General features: G+C 42.6%; 1 protein-coding gene across 1 annotated transcript in view; it reads left to right on the plus strand.

The window, feature by feature from the left end:
* Positions 1-8,138: 8,138 nt before the first annotated feature.
* ADGRB3 (adhesion G protein-coupled receptor B3) overlaps positions 8,139-25,449 on the plus strand; it is a gene marked incomplete at both ends in the record, with an annotated part of 531,496 nt that continues 514,185 nt past the window's right edge. The window contains one exon of the mRNA XM_081313695.1: positions 8,139-8,892. Coding sequence (XP_081169821.1) covers positions 8,139-8,892 — 754 coding nt within the window. The remainder of the gene's footprint in view (positions 8,893-25,449) is intronic.

Here is a 25,449-nt window from a genome sequence, read left to right on the forward strand (position 1 = left end):
AAAAAGTGAAACGCTTATGGAGTGATTTTCAAGAAATCTAATATGTCTATGCTCACAGTTACTACTTCCTTCCCCTCACTCCTGCCTACATTGTTTTCTTCCATTGTTTAACTTCAGCCAGCCTGAACGAAATAGGAAGGGTATAAAAAGGGAGATTCTAAACAAATTATAGATGACCAAATGCCCACTTATAGCAATTGATAATAATTGAAAATCATTGCATAATCATTGAAAACAAGTAAGAACAGAAAACTGAGTGGCTGTTAAATGCCTGAATTAAATACTTTTAAAACAGTTCCCAAACTTTTCTGGCTTTGAGTACTGGCGCAGGGGGGGGGAGAGGGGATGGTTCTGCATGAGCGACAGGGAAGTGCATGCACGAGTCCTTCATCTGCACAAGTGGTGGGCATGTGCAACCACCACTCAGGCAAATTTGTGCACGCACTCGCCCACTGCTCATGCAAGGGGGGGAAATGGATGTGGCCCAGGGGTTGGGGACCCCTGATTTAAAAGGACCCAATTGTCCTACTCTACTGGTCTATTCAAATGGGAAGGCTGGTGGAAAAAGGCACTGCAAGGTAGAATGTCAAACATGGAAAATAATGGAATGATGCAAACACTTGATTCACAGTTAAGACTAAGCTTTGACTCATTCAGTTAAAATTCTGGATTAGAATTATGTATCAATGCAGACAAAATTCCATGAAGTGATATCTCCATTAAAAATAGTCTCTATGAAGAACAGTGAAATATTGGCTCTCAAAGAACAAATGCATGTAAAAAATAATAATGGAAGAATAAAAGAAAACAATCAAAGGTCTATAATATATTCTCATTTCTTTATAAAGTGCATTTGTTTACACAGCAACAAACAGATTCCTGAATAAAATAATAGATACAAATTTAGACTGAAGCTCATGAATCAATCACTATTTCTTGGCCAAAATATCTCACTGAACTATTAGGGTTATAAAATATTAAGGAGAATATTATGATATGTCTTGAGATTCTGGAGGAAAGGAAAGATATTCATTAAAATTAATAAATTCTAGAACATTAATAAAGAATTTATGTTTTTGCAAATCAGATTTTTGTTTTCTATTTTCATGTTCTTTTGTATTCTCTAGTTGACAATATGTTTAGAAGTTTTGTTAGTATAATAACAGGCTTTTTTGTCAGATGAACAGGAGCAAATGTTGCACCATTTATGCAAGACAGTACTAATGCTGATTTGTGCATTAACTTTTGTTCACCAATCTGTGGTGTGCTCAGAGTGCCTTTCTTTTATATGACTTTCCAATGTACCTCCCATCAGAGACCTTGAAACAACTGCAATTGGAACACACAGAGGAAATTCTTAGAATTGTCCCAACATATCTGCCCCCGACCTCCGTTCATTCCGCCGGGACCTGAAGACCTGGCTCTTAGAGCTCTCTGGCCCAGGCTGAGAATTTTAATTTTAATTTTAACTGGGGCTTTTATTTGTTCAGGGATTGATATAATTTTTTTAATTGTTTTTAACTTTTGTATTTTTCATTTTAATCACCCTGTAAACCGCCCTGAGTCCTTCGGGAAAGGGCGGTATATAAATATAATAAAATAAAATAAATAAGTACCAAGGGATGAAGGACCTGTCTTTTATCTTTCATGAAATTTACATTGATTATAAGGAAATCAATGGCAATCATAATGGGTTATTTATTTATGCCTTTTGTAGCTTCGGATGACATACATGATTTCTTTGTACATTTCTTTTTACAAAATATCTATCATTTCTACCTCCTCTTGGGCACACACCTTATGCACACTTTCCATGAGTTTCATTTTATCTCTTCCAATGAAATCTATCTTTTCTGTCAAATGTTATCTTTTCATCAGTCTACCAATTTATGCCCAACATTTTTATTACTTTGTCATGTCTTTATAAACCCATCAAATAATTCTACCAATTCCTTATAGCTCATTTTCTCATTCTACCCTGTGTCCTTGACATCAATGCTTTCCAAAAGTCTTACATTTCCTGTTAGCCATTAAAATGGTGATTAGTTTTTATAGCCACCCCATGGTATTTCATTCATCCCCACTAACATTTATTTGGAAGAAGTCCCCTTTAACTCTACAATGCATTTATAAGATTGTCCCATTAATTTATTCCTCAGGCCTTTTTAATCAACTCCTCCAATTCCTAAATTTCTTCCTCAAAGGGTTGATGCCAACCTAGGTGACATATGTTCCGTGATCTCCTCCATCCTACCATTCATCCCAATTCTTACTTCCAATTGCTATTATTTTCTCAATATCAATTGTTTTTTTTCAATACCTCTTTCCCAGAAGAACTGCTTTTGATTCCAAGAGATCCCTTGACATTTGGTGCATTCTGATTCCAAGAGATCCCTTGACATTTGGTGCATTTTGTCATTTGGTGTTAGTAACCTCCACTTTCTCTTTCAACTCACCTTAGTCTACTACTCTTTTTTTCCTAGAGCTACCTCTGAGTAATTGTGTTAATTCCATACCAGCCATTTATCATTCAGCCTTATTCTTTCACTATTTGGCTCAGCAGTCATAGCTCTGTACTCTGCTCTGGGTCCAAACCCTTATTAAGCCTCCATGGTGACTGCCATTCCATTGTCAGTGTTCTGCCCAGTCCCAAGTGTTTCATGGCCACAAAGTATGCCTATTGTTCCCTCCCATATGGAATATCCATTTTCTTGTGTCACATTGGGCAACGGCACATATCATTATAATCTAAACACTATTATTTCACTGTCAAATTACTGCCTGTTTTTCCCCCAGTAGCTTTCTACTTTGTCATCACATTGACTCCAGTCTGGACAAGATCCCTTCCTACCATCAGGTGTTTTCATCATTCATTTGCCATTCCTCCCAAACCCTTACTCTTAGTATCATTTCACTTTTCAATGGGCTTCATTTCAGATAACAGGTGTTTGGTATGAACACTAACAGCTGCATTCTGGATACCCTCATCACACTCTTCCGACTACATCATCCCCACCCCTTAGTGCAGTCCTTGGTATTTATTTTTTGAAGTTTTTCATTTTTTTTCCAGTTATGCATGCACGTACACACACACACACACACACACACAGAGAGAGAGAGAGAGAGAGAGAGAGAGAGAGAGAGAGAGAGACTCTATTTGCTACTCTTCTGAGTTCCTTGAATTCAATCAACAAATCTAAGGTTCAATAACACGGCTGACCTGCCTTCCCTTTCTTCTGCAGTGCAGTTCTGACGATTTTTTTTTAAAAAAGAAAGTCCTTTTTGTGCCTATTGTCGTTCATTTGCGACCCCTCTTGCTTTCAAGAATAATTCCGGACAGGCTAATCTTATTTTCAAATGGCCATTCCGTTTTCTGTCATTTCTGTCAAAATATCCCAGTGGGGCGGGTGGGGAAGGAGACAATAGATGTTGTTTTTTAAAAAAAATAAAAAAAGCAGCCAGACAAATCGAACATCTGGCTACATTTTTACGCCGTCAGGCATTTCCCCCTATCGCGACAAAGAAAAAGAAAGCAGGCGAGCTCCTATCGCCGCGAAGAAACCGATGAAAACAGCGCGACAAATAAAGAAATAAATACCCGGCTCTCTTCCCGTCTCTCTCTGCCCTCCCACAGACGTTAATGTTAAGGGAAATAGGGAGGCTAAAAGACGAGAGGAAGCGGGAATCGCCGGAGTCCCGAAGCGCTTGCTTGCTGCAGGCTGATCGCATCTCTCTTCAGCCGTGAGGACGGAACCCCAATTCTTAAACCCGGAGAGCCCCTAGATTTGGGGGCAAAGAACAAAGTGTTAATTAAAGCCAGGCGGAGAAAATGGCCATCGTTCCCCTTTGTGGAAAAGCGGCACTTTGAAAGTGATTTTTTTCCCCCTCCTCCTCCTCCACGGAGCGCCAGATCATTGAAACCTGCTTCGCGGTGGCGAACTGGTCGCTCTCGGGGCTGCGACAGAGGGCTCTGCTCAAAAGAGCCAAGACCAAAGGCGGGAGGATTTTTTTTTCCTGTTTCTTTTCTTTCTTTCTTTCTTTTTTTTGGTGGGGGGGAAGAAAGAGAAGGTGGGGAGAGAGAAAGAGATCAATGCCTGCGCTGCCTCAATCCTCGCCTCCCCACTACCCCCACCCCGCGCGCTCCTCTTCTTTTGCCCAGCCTCTTGAGGTTCGCTCGCACCCGGCCACACAGCGGTGTGGGAACCGACTCTGGAAAAACCTCCCAGACGTAAAAAAAAAGGGGGGGGGAAAGAGAGAGAGCGGCTTTTGCTGTCGGGAGGGGAGGGAAAAACGTGCTTAGGGTTGAGTAGCTGTGACGTGTGAAATCGCACCGCGGCGGGCTCCACTTGAGCCGGAGCCTGAGAGGGAGAAGCTTACCTCACGCGCTCGCGCAAGGCCCGCGCAAAAGCTTTCCTCACAGCCCCCCGCCCCCCACTCTCGCGCGCGCGACTGAGGGCTCGTGCACGGTTGCGCTTCAATCCCGCGCTGGCTGCTGTAACGGGAGAGGGGAGGGGGGGGAAGGCAGAGATTCCTGGGGAGCGCGCCAAGGCGCGCCCACCCACCATTGGGAAGAGAGCGAGAAAGCAGGGCGCGCGCGCGCGCGCGCACACACAAACACACACACACACCCCAAGCATACAACAGACCCAGAAACACATCCACGAAGACCCACTGGAGAGGAAGCCGAGCGCCCGGGCGCACGCCAAAGCGCACTCACACATTCCCAGCAGTTCTGTTTTTCTCTCACGCAGGCACGCGAGCGCACACACACACACACACACCCGCACGCACTCACTCACATACAAACTCGGGCACGCAAGCACTCACCCGCACACATAGAGATACAGTAACACTCTTCCCGCGCTTCACCCAGACCTTCGTCACTCTCTCTTCTTTCGACGGAGTCCTGCTTCTTCCCTTCGAAACAGCTCTTCGCCATCCTTGCCCAAGGAGAAAGAAAGAAAGAAAGAAAGAAAGAAAGAAGAAAGAGCGGGCGAGAGATACATTTTTCCTCATCCTCAGTCGCGGCTCTTCCCTCAGGTATTTGAGAGCCGGAGGAGGAAAAAAGAAGAAGCAGAAGAAAAAGAAGAGAGAAGGGAGGCGAAAAGAGGAAAGGGAACAAGCGGTCTTACCACAGCCAAGACCCAAAGCCCGCCAACAAATCTGCAGTAGGGCAAGTGGATCTTGTTGAGTTCGCCCCTTTCGCCTCGTTTCTCTGCTGTAGGGTTCTGATTGTTTTCAAGTAAAACAAAACAAATGAGCTGCTGTTAAAAAAAAACAACCAAGTCCGTTTTATCCCTTTCCTTTTTTTTTCCTTTTTCCTCCTGCAGTGTCCGTCCCCCATCTTAATCCGGTTTGGGGTTTTTTTTCCCCCCTCCCTCCCTCACTTTATTTTTGGTTGGATTTTATAGATCTGGAAGAAACGCTTTGGCCGGAACCGAGTGCCTCTAACCCCCCCTCCCCCAACAGCATTTTCATTTTTTTTATCCCGCCGCCACCTCTCTGTTCTGCTTTGATTTTGAATGCCAGCTGAGGAAAATGGGCAACGATGCTTCCGCCAGAAGGGGAATGTCTCCGTGCCTCTTTTTGGGACATGTGCTTGTGGTGCTAGGATCTTCTTAGAGACATAGCTGCCTGCTTTCGGAGTGGAAGGTAAGGGTCGTGCGGGAAATGGGAAGGTGGTAGCGGCGGTTAGGCTAGAGTGGTGGGGTGGGAAGCTTAGCCTGCTTTTTTGGCTTGGGAAGCAAGGCGAGGTGAGGTAATGTGACTTGACACGCAAACCTTAACCTGACAAATCTCTTCATTTGAGTGTTACCCGGCTATCAAAAGTTAGAAAACTCTCCTTGGTGAGTAGACAAGAAGTAATCAGAATTGATAGCCCAGCTGCAAGAGGAATCTTGCCTCAGTGGAAAGGTCTGTGAACAGACGTGGTGATTTCAGTGAAAGAAGAGGAGGAAGGGGGTGCTTAGGTTAATGGGAAGTTTCAGGGAGTATGTGGCTGGCTCTTCCTTGTTGGAACCAATCTATGGAGTGATGGCGCCGTCTAGGTTTGATTAAACTACCTAGTATCACCTGGGGTGGGGGCAAGAGAAAGAGAGAGAAGCATATTGCCTTTCAGTGGAAGAAACTCAATTCCCATGGATCTTGGGTCCTCCAGAATCGGGCTTTTTAAAACACCTTTCTCTTTTCCCATTCCATGACCTGAATCCTATGAGACTTTTGCTTCTGAAATGACCCGAGAGCTTATCATTGGCATTTGCTGAATCAGTTCCCCAAATGTTATGTTCTGCTGTATTTGGTGTATTTAAAAGATTGCCCCTGTGTAAGTAAGTGATGGAGAATTGTCTTTTTCCTGATCAGACAGGAAAGCCAAAATGATAACCACTGGACTATAAGATTCTTAACAGAACACAGCAGCCAGCAGTGGAAGCTCTTGCTGTTTTTAAGAAATCATTTTCCTGAGGTCTCTTCCTGCAGCTCCTCAGATTTTTATTAAATGTCTAAATAAGGCCAACACACTTACTACACATTCTGAAATAGGTGTCCTTTATTAATGGAATTCCTAAAGTTATGTTTTTAATCCCACATTGTTTTTCCAATGCTGAGACATTTGCAGATAATAACAGGGCTGCAGTACTCACAAAGTGCTCCAGCAATCTTTGTAGAGGATCATATGCAGGACTCGCTCACGAGCAAGTTCCTTCTCATCCTTCCAGCCTCATTTTGCAAAGAAGCCATTTGTTGCTTATAATGCTCAGCAAAGAGAAAAGGGTTTGTCATTTCTTGGGAAAGCTTATTTTCCACAACGCGTACTGCTCCCTGTCCTATTATTTTTTCTTCAGTAATTTACAGGTTTAAAGAAAAACTAAGTCATTTGCTTTCCTCCTATTCATGTTTAGAGTTTGTGGTTTATAATCTGGGAAGCTCAAAATCGCTTGACTTGTTCAGCATTACGCAATTGGGGAAGAGAGATGCCTGCCTGGTTATTCAGAGTGGAGATAAAAAAGCTGGAAAGAATATGAGGAATTAATCTAAAAACCATTAACTGTATGTATGTTGTTGATACATAAATAATAGAAAGAGTGCTAACTAATTCATTTAAAAATATTAACTTGACATCACAGAATTGGTCACCATTAACTAAAGAAATAAGCAACTTCACAAATATGACTGCTGGAAATACCTTCTCTCACACATAGTTTTTCTTAAATATATTTGCAACTCATTTCCTTTAGAAAGAGATACGTAGAAATTGCAGCTACTGTGAGGATTAAATACATATGCTATTTCCAGGATAGAACTGATAACAGAGAAGAGATGGCACTATTACCCAACATACATTTTTAAAAAGCATCAATGTGGGTCTGTTTAAGAGGGAAGTTGTATTTCAAGAAAGCAAGTAGCCCCTTTAATTTCTAGTGAAAATTGACTCCACGTATTCCACATGGAGTGAATTTCAGAGACATTTCAGTATTCAGAGTACTGTAACTTGCTCCTACTGATAGATGGAAGAAAGTCCCCCCCCAAATAAATAATGATTTATTCAGATTTTTAAAAAATGTTAATTTAATATACGTAATCTACTATCTAGTGACAACCATATAGAAAATAATGCTCCAAGTAAAGGAAAGAGTAAATTGTGCATTTTTAAAATTATGAGAGTGATTCAAAATAATTGTTCAAACTGACAATAACAGTAGAAAAGATGCTGAATAACAATAGTTACTCTATTTTTTTTTCCTTATTGCATGAAAATATTGTATAGAAGAGCTATATAAAAATAATTTCTCAATTGTAATCTATCTGATAAAGTTTGTAATTAAAATAATCAGAACCTGCCAACTTGTATAAAAAAGATACATTTGTGATAATAATATAACAAATGTTATTTTTTAAGTCTGGAAAAGCAAATTAGTCAGCCAAATTGACCACATGGTGGCACTATTCACACAGCATCCAACAATTTCTTGAATTAAAATAATATATTTAAAACTATTTTTAAGGGGGAAATTACATATATATTCCAAATAGAATCCTGAAAATATATGGCTGCAATTTTAGAAGACATTGGAGTTTCATGAAGCATTTGACCTGCATTCTTGATTTCCTTTCCTCTTCTGCAGGCCAAATGACATAGGATGAAGGCTGTTCGTAATTTGCTGATTTATATATTTTCCACCTATCTCCTGGTTATGTTTGGATTTAATGCTGCCCAAGACTTCTGGTGTTCAACGCTGGTGAAGGGGGTCATTTATGGATCGTATTCTCTAAGCGAAATGTTTCCCAAAAACTTTACCAACTGCACATGGACGCTGGAAAACCCAGATCCAACCAAATATAGTATTTACCTGAAATTTTCCAAAAAGGACTTTACTTGCTCTAACTTTTCCTTGCTGGCTTACCAATTTGATCATTTTTCACATGAAAAAATTAAGGATCTCTTAAAGAATAATCATTCCATAATGCAGCTGTGTGATTCCAAGAATGCTTTTGTATTTCTGCAATATGATAAGAATTTCATTCAGATACGTCGGGTCTACCCCTTTGATTTCATAGGATTATACAAAAAGGAAGATGATAAAAAATCTTTCTTTGAATTTTTGGTTTTGAACAAGGTAAGCCCAAGCCAGTTTGGTTGCCATGTATTATGCACTTGGCTGGAGAGCTGCTTGAAATCTGAGAATGGGAGAACCGAATCCTGTGGGATCATGTATACAAAATGCACCTGCCCTCAGCATTTAGGAGAAGAAGGGGGAAATGACCATTCCATGGTGTGGCTCAATAATGTCGTTTTGCCGCTGAATGAGCAGACAGAAGGCTGTCTAACCCAGGAACTGCAGACCACCCAGGTCTGCAATCTCACACGAGAAGCCAAGAGGCCACCAAAGGAAGGTAGGTGCTCTTCAAAAGGGCTCCATTGTCCCACTGCCCTTTCGTGTAATAAATTTAAGTGATCTATAAGTCAATCTGAGTTGCACTCCACACCAGTTGCTGCATAAAAGGATTTCTGAAGGCCGGCAGTTGGTCATTCTCTGGATTCTTTCCAAGAGGGAGGATCTAATTTTGTTCATTTAATGTAATATGTAATATTAATCTAGCTAAGGCTTTCCTTCTGTATTAAAATTAGGACTTACAATTTAATTCTCCAGTAAACATAGAACTATGCTGACAGGTTGGTTATCATGTTGCTTGTCTTTCTTACTGCAAGAGACTTTACACATGTGGTTATTCACCTGTGATCTTTGTTGCAGTTTGCAAGGAAGGTATTTCCAAAGGCATGTGGCAATCTTAATAATAAATAATATTGAAAGTTTAAAAATCCATGTAGACCAGGGGTGTCAAACTGCCGGCCCGGGGGCCGGATGCGTCACGACGAAACCGCGCCCATTCCATTGCCGGCAATGGGGAAAAAGCTCCAATATGTCAGGCGACTTCACGTGACGTCATGAGTTTGACATGCCTGATATAGACTAGGGTAGCAGAGGTTGAGGGAATGGGTAATCTTGACTCCCAATTGGTTAGACATCATTGACTTGAGATTAGCATTACTGTGCAAAAAGAATGTTAAAAGTGGGTGACTTTTAAGACCTCCCTTGGGATTCAATGAGATTAGGAAGCATCTATTAAATGGTAAATGGTAAATATCTAGTAATTCTCAATTATATTAGCTAGTGACCACATTTAAACATATTTGACATCTTCTAGTCTGTAAAACCAGAAGCTCATTTGCTCCTATCCCAGATAGGAAAAGTTCCAGAAGAAACATTATGTTCTCAATATGGCAAAATGGGGACTGTCTTCTAGTAACTTGGATCATAGCCTATTTGTTTAATAAAGAGGATGGTGGAAGCTTTTGGGATAATAATAATAATAATAATAATAATAATAATAATAATAATAATAATAATAATAATAATAATAATAATAATAATAATAATGCTTTCTAGATGCTATCCATTTAGAGATTCATTTGATTACCTTTATCCTTTAACATGCCTTCCTGGCCCACTCATGAACAGGTACAAAAAAGGAAGATGTGGACAATTTCTCAGAGAAACGAAAGAGTGAAATGTTAGCGATGACCAGTGGAAACATTTAAATGTGGAAATGTGTTGAGATAAGTGATGTCAATAAGTTACCATTCTAAATGGCTGAGTGTGTGCGCTTATGAATAGAGATTGATTGAACAAATGAGAAAAAAGTATTATTTTTTTTTGTAAAAGAATACATAGATGCCTGGAATCAAGGAAAGAGAGAAAAAATAAGAGATTGAAGAAGGTGGGGAACAGAGAGGGAATTTTCTTCCTTATCCAGCCCTAGCTCCCTGTGCTAAAGAAGGTTGCATTTTCATGCAGGAAATGTTTTCCTTTTCCCCTGGTTTCTACATGGTCACAAAGCTCCTTGTCTGTGGGGAAGCAGAGCCAAGCTACTGGTCTCTGTAATAGAAGTTGCCTTTGTAAAGGGATGCAAAATTGACACGTTGTTCTGTGAGGATTTTCTTTAAGGGCAGCCAAGGCTGAGTGGTGTGGGAGGAAAAAAAAAGTGAAGCTGCTCAAACTGCAGAGGTGCCAAAGATACTTTTCGGGTTGGGCACAGCAGGAGAGTGACTCCGTTACAGTCAAGCTAAAGGACAATGCAGGTTGATAGCTTGAAGTAATGGGTGGAGAGGAAGAAAATGGGTGCATAGAGTCAATTTATCAAGGAGCAAAACTTAATTTCTAGCAGGTTAATATTTTGTATAGTCTACAGCTAGGGGAAAGAGTCTAGATTTTAAATTATTCATTTATTTTTTTCTGTAAACACCCCTTGGAAGTCCTTCTAAGAGCAGGGATAGTATTTAACATCCTTTAACATTAATTAATCCCCTTAGAATAGGGGAAAAATTCTCCCATATTGTGAAGCCTGAAGATAATTTATAAGACAATTAAACCACAGAAAGTGAGATGTGAGAATATATTAGCATCTGAAAGCTTGTTTTGGGGAACAGTTGTGGGATTTAACCCATTCCTGATGGCAACAGGAAAAGGAGTCTTATTTTTTAACCGCCTTACTCACCAAAGATCAGGCTGGGTTGTTGTTGTTGATTTGTTTTGTTTTTGTTTTGTTTTGTTTTTAGAAAAGCAGCAGCTGGCAGACCAGTTGGCTATTTACCACAACTGGAGATAGGTTGGATGGATGGATTTATAGTTAGTTTGCTGATTATTCTTGTGACGGATGGATAAAGTTAGTCCTATGTTTGATGGAGATTGATTAATAGGCTGCTTTGATTGGATTTAGCTCATAATTGGTCTTATTGGGAAACAGCCACAATTGAAGCTTTTAAGAATGTTACCCTGATTGTAAGAAACACCAAGACACTGAAAAGGGAACCTGGAATCTCGCCCAGTACTAAAAGCAGACCTAAAGGATTGCAGCTTCCATATGGTGGTTTCAAATGTTCTAAAGTCACATCAACAGTCTGATATTGTTTTACACATTGTGAATATATTCATGGTAAATTATTGAGTTTTCATGTTTGAGAATGAGGCAGTAGAATTTCCTTCAAAGTAAAATAGGTTTTAAAATAATGTGTGTGGGAATGTAAGTATTTGTACACAGAAAATAGCTTACTTGGTATAAGGCTAGCTATAGAAAGTGTTTTAGATTAGACTGATTGCTATCACACTTTGGCAAATTGCATTTGATTTCTCCCAGAGAGCTTTATGTAAAGGAATCATTCCTTAACTTTGAAGGCCACACAACAAAATTATGTGTGTGCCTTTTTGATTGCTCACTTTGAGGAAGAATTAAATTTTAATTGAGAAGAATTCCCCCCCTTTTGAATATACTTCTCTCAGCATATTAAGTAACAGAATACTTAGGGAAAGAAGATGTACATGTAATTTTGCCAAATACATGTTATTTATACTTTATCATTTTTCATCTCTATCCCGGTAAAGGTTAGGTGCCCTTTTAAATAGTACAAGTGAAAAAGTAGATTTTCATAATTCAGTGCTTTGTATGTTTGAATAGCTTATCAATACTACTGGAATACCTGCAAATTATTTTTTCGGTAATAAAAGTTTTAATGCCATAAACATTCATTATATACAGTTTATTGCATAAAGTTTTCAATGGAATAAGAACTATACAATGACATCTTTGCTTAGAAATAATAATGCTGACATATGATTAGATTTGTGAAAGTATCTGTAGGTAACCTTTACTCTGAAAATGACCTGAAGACCTGGTTGTTCCAACAAGCGGGCCTGGACTGAGTACGTTTTTTAATTAGGCTTTTTACTGGGTTAAATTGTCTCGTAATTTTGCATTTATTGTTTAATTCTCTTTTAAATTTTTTACTCTATGTTTTTAATTTTTATTGTTGTGAGCCGCCCTGAGTCCTCAGGGAGAAGGGCGGCATATAAATTTAATCAAATCAAATCAAATCAAATATCCCCCATTGCAATCATGCTGTGTATTTTGAAAACTGTGCCAGAAGGTCCCACAAAGCTCCAGATTTTGGACGTTTTCAGGGTGATACATGGTTCATCCTTCTCATCAGATATTCTATTTATAAAAAGATTTAAATGGATACTACTTCTGATTATTGATTCAGTGATATAATGCTCAAAGCATGATAAAGCTTTCTTGTAAGAGCTGGTAGTTGTATTCTGCAGTGATCTTAGATACCTTAGAAAGAATCTTAAAAAGGATGCAAAAGAAGAAAGATCTTAAAGGATGAAGCTCTGAAAGAAAAAGGGCATTGTAACTCAGCAAAAAAATGCAAAAGCAAATGACTAACTGGTGTATGTAACTGGGGATGATGAAGAGAATGGAGGAGAATTTTTGCTTCTTCTCATGAAGTGATGGAACAGATGAAAATAAAGTGATTCAGTATTCTGTGCTTCATGTGCTTGAACAGTTATAATAACTGATTCAGTACCTAGCTAAACTAGTTTTCAAAATATGTAGACAAAATGGGCACCAACTTGAAACATTTTAAAAAGAGATTAGTATCTTGATGGAGATGAAAGATGCCAGTGGTTGTTACGCTCAAGGCCAACTATTCAGGGAAACTGAATAGTAGTGATTAGGGTTACTGTTGCGCATGTCTTGCTTACAGAATTCTGCTCAGCATCTCAGTGGAGATATAATGTTGACTTCATATGATTTTGATTGTTATCTCTTAAGGTGAAATATTCATTGGATTAACTGCGCATTGCCTGAAAAGTTGTCTGGAATGCAGTTCATAAATGTTTTAATCATTATTTTTTATCAGTGAGTTGAGCTTTTAAAAGGAGCTAAGGAGCTAACTTCATAAGAATTCTGGTATGTAGGCTTTGGGTGACAAAACCTAGGAAATGATTGGTTATCTGTTCAATAATATGTTCTTTAGTGCCTATTTTTGTTTATTTAAGAGGAAATCTGCAAAGTTGCTTACCAAATTCATAAAAATTCACAGCTGTTTTGAGTATTCACATGAATAGAAAGAAGAGGTATAAATCAAATATATAATAGATAAATAATAGACCATTAACATCCAATAAACAACTTAATAACTTTTAAAATTCAAACAGTAGGACTATAAACAACTAAATACAATTAGATCAATCATGCATTTAATCAGTCCATCAAAAGAAGCCCTATGTAAATCCATAGGTGTCTTGGGGCTCAAAAGCAAGAGCCTAATGTGTGTCAGGTGGTTAATAAGTTCCATAATGCTGGCACCATTACTGAAATGTTCATATTCTTTACATTATTTTCATATGAGCTTGGTTGAAGGTTTCAGTAACTATTCAGTTTTTGCTTCTGTTGCTTTTATATTTTGTCTACATTAAAAAACCCAGGATGCATGCTTTCTTTGGCTGACTAGAAGCATTAACTGTAGAGTATTTTAAGACACATTAGTTTACATGGTGCACAAATCTAAAGTTAATTCCTTGAGAGAATACAAAAATGTTGAAAAAACTTAACAAGAAAATAGTGGCTTTATTCAGTTCCCAGTTTTATAACATGCCCCCCAAAACTGACATTGAATTCCTAGGACAATTGTACATATTAAATGACATTACAGTAATTTTTTTAAAAAAATATATATTGAAATTTTGCATTACTTCTATATTCTCCTGTGTTATTGTTAATATTATCAGCTGAAAATATCAGCATTACAGTGCTCGGTTTTCAGTATTAATTTGTACCAGAATGATCTGTTTAACAGTTCAATATAGAGAAAGTAATTTATTCAGGGATGAGTTCTTTCTTCCAGGGGAATTAATTTTTATTAATATTATTCAGTCATACTCCATGTGCTCAATCAAAGCACCCAAATTCTAAGTTGTTGAAGTTTAACTGTTCTCTGTAAGTCTATATTAATTGCAACAAAATAAAGGTCATAATATTCTACTGGGCATTATTTATATTTATTTCATTTAAAATTTAAAACAGGATGTAGAGAGTGGATTGTGCAAATTTACAAAATATGCATATATATATATATATATATATATATATATATATATATATATATATATATATATATATATCAGTATACTACATTAGTAATGTATATTAGTAATATACATTAGAAATATATTTACAATTAACTTTTAATTTGTAGGTATGTGTTTAATCACATTTATGTAACTGCCCATCTCACTTGGCAACTGGGTGGTATCATCATCAACATACAATATTAAAAACAATTAAAACAATTTAAATTAAAAAGTAAATAAAACAAGTAAAGATCAAACAAAACAAGTAAAAAAGACCTAAGCTTGCTTAGATTTTCAAGATGTCTTGGTTCTGCTACTGGATATGTTTGGCATGGTCATGGTTGCATTGGAAACGATGTGGTAGAGGGAAAATGTGGTAATGCCTGAGAGGGATAATGCAGGATCCGATCTGGGTCATTCACTGGAATCAGAGGTTTAGTCTTCCGAGCGTTTGGACTTTTGCTGGACCCATCCTCAGAGACGTTCTCTCTAATAGAGTGTGTCTGCTATCCCTCATGACAGGGATAATCTTTGGGATCAAAGTGATAAAGAACAAAACTGGAGTTTGTGTATACTTAAATATTTAACAAACTAAGCAGGAAATATTTTATCTGCTGCCAGATACCTCCAAAATGTCAGGGTCATTTGAAGGCTAAGCAGACTGATGACAAAATTTGTGCTTTTTCACCACAACCCATTATTCTTAATGTTACATTTGAAAAAAAACAGAACCAAATATGTTGCAGAAGAAGCCAGCAAAAGAAGCAATGAATTGAGAAAGTGAAAGACACTTGGGGCTCTGGAGAAAAAAAAAGCATTCTGAAAAATCCCCTTAGTGCTTCACAATTGGATGAAGCAGTGGCTCAGAATATCAGCGGATGCTCCATTCTAACAGCCCTCCCTTTCCCCTCCTGGTCATGTGACTCAAAGCAGCCTATCCAAATGCATCCCAGTCCACAGAAACACAAAGGCACAACCTCTTATTTTGAAACCAGGGAAAAATATAGATATGTCTCATGGCCATTGCTGGTAAAGGCTTTGGAAAGAGTTCCAGAAGCCATATTCTGTATCTTGTTAATTCTCATTTTATTCATAATAAAATGATTACATGTTGGTGCAGATATAGAGCGACATGCATAGTTTGATGCAAGGTTCTCTTTACAGGGAACATCCCAACATTGATTGGAACCTATATTACAATTATGTACTGAATTCTTCCACATTTCCTTGCTTAAGCAAGTACAAGAGTTAATGAAGGTGAGAGATGCAAGTAGAAATTTAAAGTGCAATGCAATAAATTTGGAATAGTAATTCATTTTTAGAGAGTAGATGGTGCAATGGAGTGCAGGTAAAATAATGGGCGATTGCTCTTCAGAATTTTTTCTTGATCCTACAGCATCCTCTAGAGAAGAGCAATAGGAGACTAGCTAAAATAAAGGGGGGGAAACTCCTTGAACTTAGTGGTCCAATTCTTAATCAAATTTCTTTCTGAACAAAAAGTGAATCAAGGAAAAAATGCTGAAAGAAATCATTATTGCTTTCCTTGACAATTTTATCATTAAAACTACTGTTCAATCATTAAGATGAATCATTTTCCCCCCAAATTTCACTACTTTTGGTGAAGGAATTATTTGATCAGTGGGTAATCTGCAGTTATACTGAAACTGCAGTTTTTAGAATTTCTCAGATTATGCATGCAATAGGTGAATAATGAATAAGGTGCTATATGGTATGTGGTCTGTATGGGTTTGGGGCTATATAGGTTCAGGGATTGTTTGTTTTTATTCTCTAGTCTTACAATATGCCAATAAATATTTATTAACAATAAAAAGAAAAACCATCCAAGAAAACAGCTTTATCAAATAATATAAATTGCTGAATGTCTAGATCCAATCAATTATCATTTGAAATTATCCAATAATCCAGCTCTTCAAAAGTAAAAATCCTTATACATATCCCATATATATTTATAACAATAATTCCTTTTATTCTGAAAAGCATTACATTCTAATCTGTTTTAAGGGAAGAGCAAGAATGCTAGGACTTCTCTCTGATCAAATAATAGAGGCAAACATCAAGATAAGTCTACTCCTGTTTCATTCCCTAGCCCAGGCATGTCAAACTGCCAGCCCACAGGCTGGATGCGTCACAGTGAAACCACACCCACCCCATTGCCAGCAATGGGGAAAAAGTCGTGATACGTCAAGCGACGTCATATGACATCGTGAGTTTGACATGCCCACCCTAGCCACTCTCCTGAGTTCCTAAGTCAAAGAGACAAACCACATGTTAAAAAGTTTGGTTGAAATTGTTGGATCCAAATCTGCTTCTACAAAGTGAGGTACCTAAGCAAGTGTGGTAGTAAGAGTTGGAAGAAGGGAAGAAAATATATACTTTAGGATGGAAATGGGTTTTGGACAAAGAATCTGTCTTCTATAATGGTTTTAATTTGAACTTCTTTTATTTTTTACTAGAAGTCCTAAACATACAGAGGTCTATCCCACACATGAATGTTTTATATGTTGCATTCATTGTACAGGTGGAGGCTATTTGTAGAACAGATTCCCATTAATGGGTTAGTGCAGCTTTTGGAGAACACCCGAACTGTTGCAGGTAATGACATTGGCTTTGATTGCATACAGAAGGAGGCATGCTAGAATCTATTGATCTTCTAAGTTTGCTTTGGACCATGTCCACTTTGCTGACAGAGGAATCATTGCACATTATTTCAAACCTCGTTTTCTTGAACAGCCACTCATGACATTCGGCTATTAGGTTTTCATCAGTCAAAATTGTGTGGCCCTCACTAGCAAAAAAAAATAGCCAGAGGTTTTACTGCAATATAATGATGTGCTTATAAAACAAACATTATCTTCCTTTCTTGAAAATGCCTTTCTTGTCTTCAGGATAGGAAGGAACAGTTCTTGATTTTTTTATTATTCCAAATTACTTCTTTTATGCCCTTGTTGCTTCAACAAATGTTAAGTGTATTAAACAAACATCAAAGATACCTTGAATTGATGACTTTTGCTATTTCTGAGAGAGCCAAATGTGCATGCCAGAAAGCAAAGATTGGCTCAGAGTTATAATTACTGATCATGCATTTAGAGTTGTTCCTTTTAATGTATGCAATAGTGCTATACTCCCTCTCCACTGATATTTTTTTTAAAGAATGCAAGCCATGAGACATTAAGAATGGGTAAGGGTACAAAACTGGGCAACAATAATCTTTGTAAGTTATAAAGTACTCTGAATAAAAATTCATGGCAAGAGATCTTTGGTGCAATTTAATTTTCTCTGAAAACATGTGACTCAACAGTAAAATAAAAATTTAATAAATGTTGCACAAAAAGTCTTTTCAAGAGATAAAAGGATTATATAAAATTCAAGTGAAAAGAATAGAAGACTAGTGTGTTCAGCCATTACAATAATTTGCTTATGTTCAGATTGCAAAAAACCTCTAATGCATAACATTGATTTCTTTGCCTTATGTTTATAATTTTGTTACAGAGATGATAATCCTGTGTCTGGCCTTATTATTTCAGATCATAGGTACCAAATCCTCAATAGAAATTGCAGGGGTGGGTGAAAGAGAGAGAGTTGTATTTGCAACCAGAGATATGCTGCTACTTTTCCTTCTGTATTTGTATCCAGCAGAAGGAAGGGTATGAATTAATTTTATTGTTTACCCATTTATTTTTTACTTCCAGGGCTGCCCCTGAAATGAATAATCTGGATTCAGTTTTTGCTGTAGAAAACTCAATATTAAAAACAAAATTATGTCAGAACCCTTCATTGTCTGATGTCTGCAGAGATGATTCCCCCATTTTTTTGATATTTTATCATATGAAATTCTGCCGCATTGTATTATGTGTTTTGTCACCAGAAACATTTACACTTTAAAAATAATTTCCAGGTAAATGGTTTGGACACTGAATACCATATATGTCTGAATCAATTAATATTGCCTTTATATAATTTTAATGCTCTGATTTCATTGTGCCATGTGTTAAATATAAAAATGTTACTTTATATGTGTATAACGTCTTACATATTTTTGCTGTATTTCCAATCATATTTTTAAAAGTGTGCTGCCAAAGTGAAAAGATAAAAATTAAAACATGTATTTTGAAAGAATAATGTAAGTAAAAGACAAACACCTTTGACAATAATAAGTTTCTAAGAAGCTTGAACCTGAACTTGCTTTTGCCAAACACCTTAATCATAAATGTAGCTTATTTAAAAAAAAACACGATAGAGGCTGTTCATTTATGGGGGGAAAAAGACTTGCTCCCAACCATTATTCAATTAAATGCAAATACATGGTGCTTAATAAAAATTACAAATAAACATATTGGAAGACAATTAAATTTTAGAAAAATAAAACAAAATAGGGAAAACATCAAAGCAACCTGCAAACTTAGGCATTCTAAACAAAGCCCCTACACACACTTTTGGTGTGCGAAGTGCACTGTTTCCAGTTTCTAGGTACAATTCAAGGTGTTGGTAATCATCTTTAAAGCCCTATATGGCACAGGGCCACATTATCTGCAGGACTGCCTTTCTCTAAGGACATCTTCCATCCTACCAGGTCAGATAGAGTGGGCATGCTTCCTAGTTCCTTTCCCTAAATATTGTCATCTGATGGGAAATAGGGAGTGTGTCTTTTCTATGGCAAACTCTGCCCTACATATCATTCTGTCCCTTGAACTCCAACAGACCTCTGCACACAAACACACAACTTTCTGAAAACCTTTGAAGGTGTGGCTTTTCCCCAAAGCACTGGGATAAGATTAGATAACTTATCGGGGCCCAATTTTTGTTGTTTTTAATGTGTTTAGTTTTATTTGTTGATTTAACTTTTGATTGGGAGCTGCCCAGAGTTGGTTAGAAGATGGGCACTTTCTATAAATGTTTTAATTAAATAAAATAAAGGCTTTTGAAGCCCTATGTTAGAGCAAATTGAGTTACAATCTGTAGTAGTAGCAGAAATGAGATACAGGTAGTCCTCAACTTGCAACAATTTATTTAGTGATCATTCAAAGTTTCAATGGGATTAAAAATGTGATGTATGACCAGTTTTCACACTTATGACCATAGTAGCATCCTATTGGTCATGGGATCAAAATTCAGACACTTGGCAATTTATTTATGATGGTTGCAGTGTCCCGAGGTCATGTGATTCCCTTTTATTTTATTTTTATTTATTTATTTATTAGTTTTTATAAACCGCCCTTCTCCCGAGGGACTCGGGGCGGTGTACAGAGGAAGGAAGGTATACAGACCGAACAATAAAATAATAAGAAACACTAATAACACAAACTGGAACCCCAATTAACGTTATCATGCCAGGCCAGCCTGCTGGAATAGGAAAGTTTTTAAGTCGCGACGGAAGGTACGGAGGTCAGGGGCCATCCGGATTTCGGTTGGTAAGGTGTTCCAGAGGGCTGGCGCACCCACTGAGAATGCTCTCCCCCTGGGGGCCATTAGCCGACATTCCTTGAGCGGTGGCACCCTGAGGAGGCCCTCTCTGTGGGAGCGCACAGGACGGTGGGGTGCTGACATCGGCAGAAGGTGCTCCCGTAGGTAGTCCGGACCCATGCCATGTAGGGCTTTGAATGTCATTGTTAGCACCTTGAACTTCACACGGAAGGCAACCGGAAGCCAGTGCAGCGCACGGAGGAGAGGTGTGATATGGGAGTATCGGGAGGCTCCCAAGAGTGTCCGTGCCGCCGCACTTTGCACCAGTTGAAGCTTCCGAGTGGATCTCAAGGGCAGCCCCATGTAGAGAGCGTTACAATAGTCTAGGCGAGATGTCACAAGGGCATGGGTGACTGTACGTAAGGAATCCAGGTCCAGATAAGGCCGTAGTTGGCGAACTAGCCGAACCCGGGAGAAGGCCCCCTTGGTCACAGCTCCAATGTGGTCTTCCAGGGAGAGCTGCGAGTCTAGGAGGACACCCAGGTTGCGGGCCCTATCAACAGGGGGAAGTAACTTGTCCCCAATGTTAAGCAGTGGGACGTTCTGAATCTCCTGGCTTGCCGGTACGTACAGCCATTCAGTCTTGTCCGGGTTCAGTTGAAGCCTGTTTCTCCCCATCCATTCCCGGACCGCTTTCAGGCAGCGGGACATCACGTCTAGGGCATCACTGATATTGTTAGGAGTTGAGATAAAAAGCTGGGTGTCATCAGCATACTGATGGTACCCTACTCCAAAACTGCGAATGATCTCACCCAGCGGTTTCATGTAGATGTTGAACAGGAGAGGCGAGAGGACCGACCCCTGAGGGACTCCGCAAGCGAGAGGCCTCGGGGTCGACCTCTGTCCCCCTGTCAGCACCGACTGCGAGCGACCCTGGAGAAAGGAGGAGAACCAACGCAGAACCGTGCCTCCCACTCCCAGTCCCCTGAGGCGTCGCAGCAAGATACCATGGTCGATGGTATCGAAAGCCGCTGAGAGGTCTAATAAGACTAGGACAGAGGAATGGCCCCTGTCCCGGGCTCTCCAGAGATCATTCATCAGAGCGACCAATGCCGTCTCCGTGCTGTAGCCCGGCCTGAAACCCGATTGGTACGGGTCTAGATAAACCGCTTCATCCAGGATCTGAGGAAGTTGGTGCGCCACCACGCTCTCAACAACCTTCGCAAGGAAGCGAAGATTGGAGACTGGACGAAAGTTATTCAAAGAGGATGGGTCCAAGGTGGGCTTCTTGAGTAGAGGTCTCACCACCGCCTCCTTCAAGGCGGTGGGGAAGTGACCCTCACTCAGAGAAGCAGAGATGACCGCTAGGAACCAGCCTCGTGTCGCCTCTCGAGCTGCATAGGCCAGCCAGGAAGGGCACGGGTCCAGTAAGCATGTGGAGGAGCTCAACCTTCTCATAATCCTGTCCACTTCCTTAGGAGTTACAGGATCAAATTCTTCCCAGATGACGTCGACAAGACTGTCCAAGTCTTGTTCTTCCATCTCAGCCCAGTTGGAGTCCAGACCAGTTCGGATCCGAGCGATTTTATCCAGCAGATATTGACCAAATTCCTCGGCTCGACCCTGCAAGGGTTCCTCCCTCACCTCTTGGTTTAATAGGGAGCGAGTCACCCTGAACAAGGCAGCCGGGCGATTATCTGCGGACGCGATGAGGGTGGAAAAGTAGTTGGATTTTGCCACCCTTATCGCAGCGAGATAAGACCTGGTGAGGGTTCTTAGTCGCAATCGGTCGGATTCGGATCGACTGGACCTCCAACGGCTCTCTAGGCCCCGTCTCCGACGCTTCATCTCCCGGAGCTCCTCGGTGAACCATGGGGCTCGCTGGGATCTGCGTCGGGTCAGAGGCCGCAAGGGTACAACTCGGTCCAGAGCCTCCGTGGCTGCCTTTTCCCAGGCTTCCACTAAGGCTTCCACCGAGTTGTGAGCAGGGGGTGCATGCGAGTCCCTAAGCGCTGCCTGGAACTTATCAGGGTCCATTAGGCGCCTAGGGCGGTACCATCTGACTGGCACCGTGCACCCACGGTGGGGAGTGGCAAGGGGGAAGTCTAGCCGCAGGAGGTGGTGATCGGTCCATGACAGGGGCGTAATAGTTGTGGCACCCCCACCGACATCATCGCGCCACCGTCCAGACAAGAACACCAAGTCTGGGTTGTGGCCTCTCTCATGAGTCGGCCCAGAAATTATTTGCAACAGGTCCATGGCCGTCATGGAAGCCATGAACTCCCGAGCCAGTTCGGACGATCCTCCCAGGGACGGTAGATTAAAGTCGCCCAAGACCATGAGTCTTGGGAATTCAACCACCAACCCTGAGAGGACATCGAGTAGCTCGGGTAGGGCCGCCGCTGCACGATTAGGTGGTAGGTACGCCAGCAGCAGACCCAACTGCGCCCCTGGGCCGAATCTCAGTAGGAGAGACTCACACCCGACCATCTGAGGGACGGTGGTCTCTCGCGGGCTAAGGGATTCCCTGATGATAACTGCCACTCCCCCGCCCCTCCCATGAGCCCGGGGCTGGTGCAGTACCTGGAAACCTGGCGGGCAGAGGTCAACCAGAGGAACACCCCCCTCTGGGCCCAGCCAGGTTTCCGTGATGCAGGCCAGGTCCGCATGCTCACTCTCCACTAGGTCACGAATGAGGTGAGCTTTGTTAGCTGCGGACCTTGCATTCAGGTAGACCAGCCTTAGCATGGGAGGGTGCGCACCTTTGCTCCCGGGTCCTCCGGGGGAGAACAGAGGGTCGGAGCGTCTCACCGCCTGTACAGGGCGGAGATGACACTCCCGGTGACGATACGGCCCTCTGTCTGTGCACCTTCTGCCATTCCCCACCATCCTAGGGATGGGACGCCACTGGGTGTTATCGGCGACTGGTCCTCGTTGTACGCCGTCGCGGACGGCCGTGGGCCTGGCATGCGTTATGGTGGCTGGAAGGCGTGCCTTTCCCGCGCAACCATAGTCTCCTCCCTCCCCCCTCCCTAACCCCACAAAAAACTTAACTAAAAACTTAATCAGGGGCTTCTTGTTGGGCTTATGCTGGAGGCCCCTGACCCTGCCCGGCCATCTCTCAGAGGCCCAGTGGTTGAGCCCGTCATCAAGATTGGGTGTGATGCAGGCGGGTCGCACCCACGAGAGTGGGGAACCCCTGAGGGCGTGCAGTGCTATGCTAGAGTATTGAACAAGCATAGTCACAGGTGGTTCTGGGAAGGCTGTCCCCTGGATGGTGCATTTGCAGGAGGGTCGAGTCGGGTAGGTGCGTATCTGGATCGTCGCCCTGCCACTGCCACTTGGCCGGGCGAACCCCCAGAAGCAGGCCACTCCTCATCCTCTCACGATGGGTTGTGTCTCTGCTTCCGGAGGTGGTCCAGAACGTACTCTGGGTGAGGCATACCCCATAGAGCTCTCACCTCTATGGGGTAGCAGGTGTAAGGCCCAGCCACTCTGCCACTGTGGCTAGCACCCAGGCCCGTTATGTCCTGTGGGGAGAGAATGGGCAAAGATGGGTGAGAGTGGGCAGAAGGCAGGATGGAGGGATCCATTAATTGGCGTCAGCTCCGGTGGTTCAGCCGCCCCAAACAGTTCCCTCCCTGATCCTCTGGGCGTTGTTCCCGGCCACAGTTCCATGGCCCCTATTGGTTGAGGACCATCCAGAGCGTGGCCTCCCAGAGGTACGGGAGTCCCTGGTGTCATGCCCCTGGTGTTGCCGTCTCCGATCAAGGTGTCTCGAGGAGGTGGCTCGGGCCGTCGCCTCCATTGTCCAGCGTCTCCTTTGGTGTGAATCTTTCGGAGGCACCGCCGTCCAGGGGCAGCCCACGGTGGTCGAGACACCGCACCGCTGTTACTAGCGTCTCTGTCAGGGCCTCTGTCAAGGCCCCTCGGAGGACGGTCGACCAGGGCCCAGAGCAGCTGCCTCACCGCCCATGTCTTCGTTGTTGCCGCTACCGTTGTAAAGCTGGTCTGCGGCGTCTCCTTGAGGATTGTTGCAACGGCCGTAGCGGTACAGGGGGCGGGTCGAAGATGCCACGCCGTCAGTGCTACCGCCGCTGTCAAGGCCCCTGGGTGGCGAACGACTAGGCCTGGAGAAGCAGTCCCGGCCGCGGTCGTCTTCGCTGCCGCCTCTTCCACCGCCCAGCTGATCCGCGGCGCCTTCTCTGATCCTCGGAGACGCCGCCGCTGCCCGTTGCTGCTGCTGTTGGTTTCGTTGCCGGCGCCTCCGCCGCACAGCTGATCTGCGGAGACGCCGTCCTTGCCCGGTGATCGGCATCGGAGGAGACCGCAGACCAGGGCTCGCTGGGCTCTCACCGCCGAAGATGCCGCCGCCACCCGGGAGCCGGTCAGGGGCAGAGCAGAGCCTTCGGCCCCTCCTGTATGGCTGCGAGGGCTGCCGTGGTCCAGGGCTGTCGTGGTCCAGGGGTGGGCCTCTCGACGCCGATGCCGCCGCTTCCGCCACCCAGCTGGTCCAGCTGGTCCGTGGCGTCTCCGTCGATAGTCCGGAGACGCCGCCGTCCCCGGGAGCCGGTCAGGGGGCCGGGGCAGAGCAGAGCCTCCGGCCCCTCCTGGATGGCTGCGACGGCTGTCGTGGTCCAGGGGCGGGTCTCTCACCTCCGGCGCCGCCGATGCCTCCGCCTCCGCCACCCAGCTGGTCCAGCTGGTCCGCGGCGTCTCCGCTGATAACCTGGAGACGCCGCCGTCACCCGGGAGCCGGTGGGGGGGCCGGGGCAGAGCAGAGCCTCCGGCCCCTCCTGGATGGCCAGGGGGGGGCCTGGAGACGCCCCGCCGCCACCGCCATCGCCGTTGCCAGGCTCCCTGGATCAACGACCAGCCTGGGGGCTTGAAAATCGTCGCCGCAGCCGCTGCCATCCTTTCCGCCGGGGCCTCCGCCGCACAGCTGATCGGCGGAGGCGCCGCCCTTGCTCGGCAGTTGACAAGCGGCAGAGGCAGGGCGGAGGGTGCTGGCTCCGTTTATAACGGTCGCCAGCGGCCCAGGCGGTGGGGCAGGGATGTCCTGGCGCCCCTGCAGTTGTTTCGGGAGGCAGCGGGCGGCATAATTACCCAGTTCATTTGCCCGAAATTCTTGCCCCACCCCAGGGGTCCATTGACGGCCCTGGGGGGCTCCTGGGGGGACGCCTTACTGTTGGGGGCTACGGAGCTCTCCCCAGCGCGTCCGCCATCTTCGGAGCCGGCAAAAAAAAAAAAAAATGTGACATAATGTGACCTTCTGACAACCAAAGTCAATACAGAAGCTAGATTCAACAGTTTGACTAATTTAACAGCTACAGTGATTCACTTTAATGAGAGGGGGTTGGACTAGAAGACTTCCAAGGTCCCTTCCAACTCTATTATTATTATATTATATTACTTAATAACTGTGCCAAGAAAGGTCATAAAATGGGGCAAACTCACTTAACAAATATCTCACTTAGCAACAAAAAGTGTCAGCTCAATTGTGGTCGTAAGTCAAGGACTACCTGTATTGGAAACCATCTACCATACCAAACAA

Source organism: Vipera berus, assembly GCF_964194415.1.
Source record: "Vipera berus genome assembly, chromosome: 1".
Classification (NCBI taxonomy): Eukaryota; Metazoa; Chordata; class Lepidosauria; order Squamata; family Viperidae; genus Vipera; species Vipera berus.